This window comes from Branchiostoma belcheri, unplaced genomic scaffold (genome assembly GCF_001625305.1).
Source record: "Branchiostoma belcheri isolate BF01 breed outbred unplaced genomic scaffold, Haploidv18h27 scaffold62, whole genome shotgun sequence".
Classification (NCBI taxonomy): Eukaryota; Metazoa; Chordata; class Leptocardii; order Amphioxiformes; family Branchiostomatidae; genus Branchiostoma; species Branchiostoma belcheri.
Window position 1 is genome coordinate 1,276,559 of NW_017804265.1, and position 1,468 is coordinate 1,278,026.

Consider the following 1,468-nt stretch of genomic DNA (forward strand, 5'->3'; position numbering starts at 1 on the left):
AGTTGTTATCTCAAGTGAAAATGAGTATTGTATATTGTCCGCTGTGTTGGTGGCGGCATAGTATAAGTTGAAAAACTTGAGTGTACGTTCCCACCACGTCTTATGATTACATGTTGCAATATTTAAAAAAAAATAGTTGTATTAGACCATAGAAAAGTCTCTGTACATATGGCGAGTCAATAAAGAACTATCATATGATATATAACCAAATCATGCTTCCCCATATTTCAGCGGCTGACCCGGTGCACGGAGGATGGTCGGACTGGGTTGACAGTGCGTGTAGCGTGACCTGCGGCGGCGGTACCCTGACCCGAACCCGAACCTGTGACAACCCAGCGCCTGCATTCGGGGGTGATGAGTGCTTGTTTGAAGACGGCACCACACGCGGACTGAGCGAGTCGAAGACCGTTGCCTGTAACGAGGACGCTTGTCCAACCGGAATGCCGACCATCATGCCGACAGGAAGCTCCTAGACAGTAAGAAAGAGTTTTACTACATGTATAATGAAGGGCAGACTGAGTACAATCAACTTTGACCATAGGAACCTATGGTTAAATACACTAAAACAAGTCCCCATGAAAGTACTTTCTCACATTTCAATCTCAAAAATTCTCTTCTGCAACAGAGAGCCACAACGGTCTGCCTCCCAAATATAGAAAGAAAACAGGGGGTTGATTAGCTCGAACTCTTACAACAGCTGACAACAGTAAATAAACCCTACTTTTTTCATGTATCCATCCGCCCTGGGCAGGCCAGACCTCATCACTCACACTGCACGAAAAACGATATTTAAGCATCCTTAATGGTGTTCGTAAATAAGGCTTAAATATTTCAAAATAATTAAGCATTATTTAAGTCACACTTAAGCCATCGTAAATGCCACAATCGGCAGGCAACCTTTACACTCTCTTAAAGAACAACGTAAAGTCTACTTAAACATAAACGTATCCTTACTTGATCTTTAAGGTCGCTTAATGTTGCAGTAAAGATAATGCACTGATTTGCAGCAGTGTACTCCACATGTGTTCTTGACTATGTTTAAAACATAAAGACTTAGATAAGTATGACTTTGGCAGTTACTTTAAATTGTTTTAAATAAGATGCATTTAAGTGTGCGTAACGTTAGCTTAAAAATGAATATTTAAGCTTATATTAAGCTACGTAAATGGCCGACGTGCCGACGGCATGACCTCCCGTGACTGCACGGTAAATGGATTTAGACGGCCCAACGTGCACGGGCCAGCCTGGGCGTGGCTACGGCGACACCTCTTGTAACTGTACCGCGGGAAAGGTATCGACAAAGCCCCACGCGCCTGCTTAGGCGTGCCGACGGTATGACCTCCCGTGACGACACGGTAAATGGATCTAGACGGCCCTGCGCGCTTGCCCAGGTGCCATCTGCAAATACCTGACCTGTACTGTACTAAAACAATAATCTCATCCGCTCCATACATCCTACCCAAACAAG

General features: G+C 44.3%; 1 protein-coding gene across 1 annotated transcript in view; it reads left to right on the forward strand.

Annotated features, from left to right (window-relative positions):
• The first annotated feature begins 212 nt into the window (after nucleotides 1-212).
• LOC109483041 (coadhesin-like) overlaps nucleotides 213-1,468 on the forward strand; it is an 8,299-nt gene continuing 7,043 nt past the window's right edge. Inside the window, exon 1 of the mRNA XM_019785998.1 lies at nucleotides 213-471. Within this exon, the coding sequence (XP_019641557.1) occupies nucleotides 213-471 (259 nt within the window). The remainder of the gene's footprint in view (nucleotides 472-1,468) is intronic.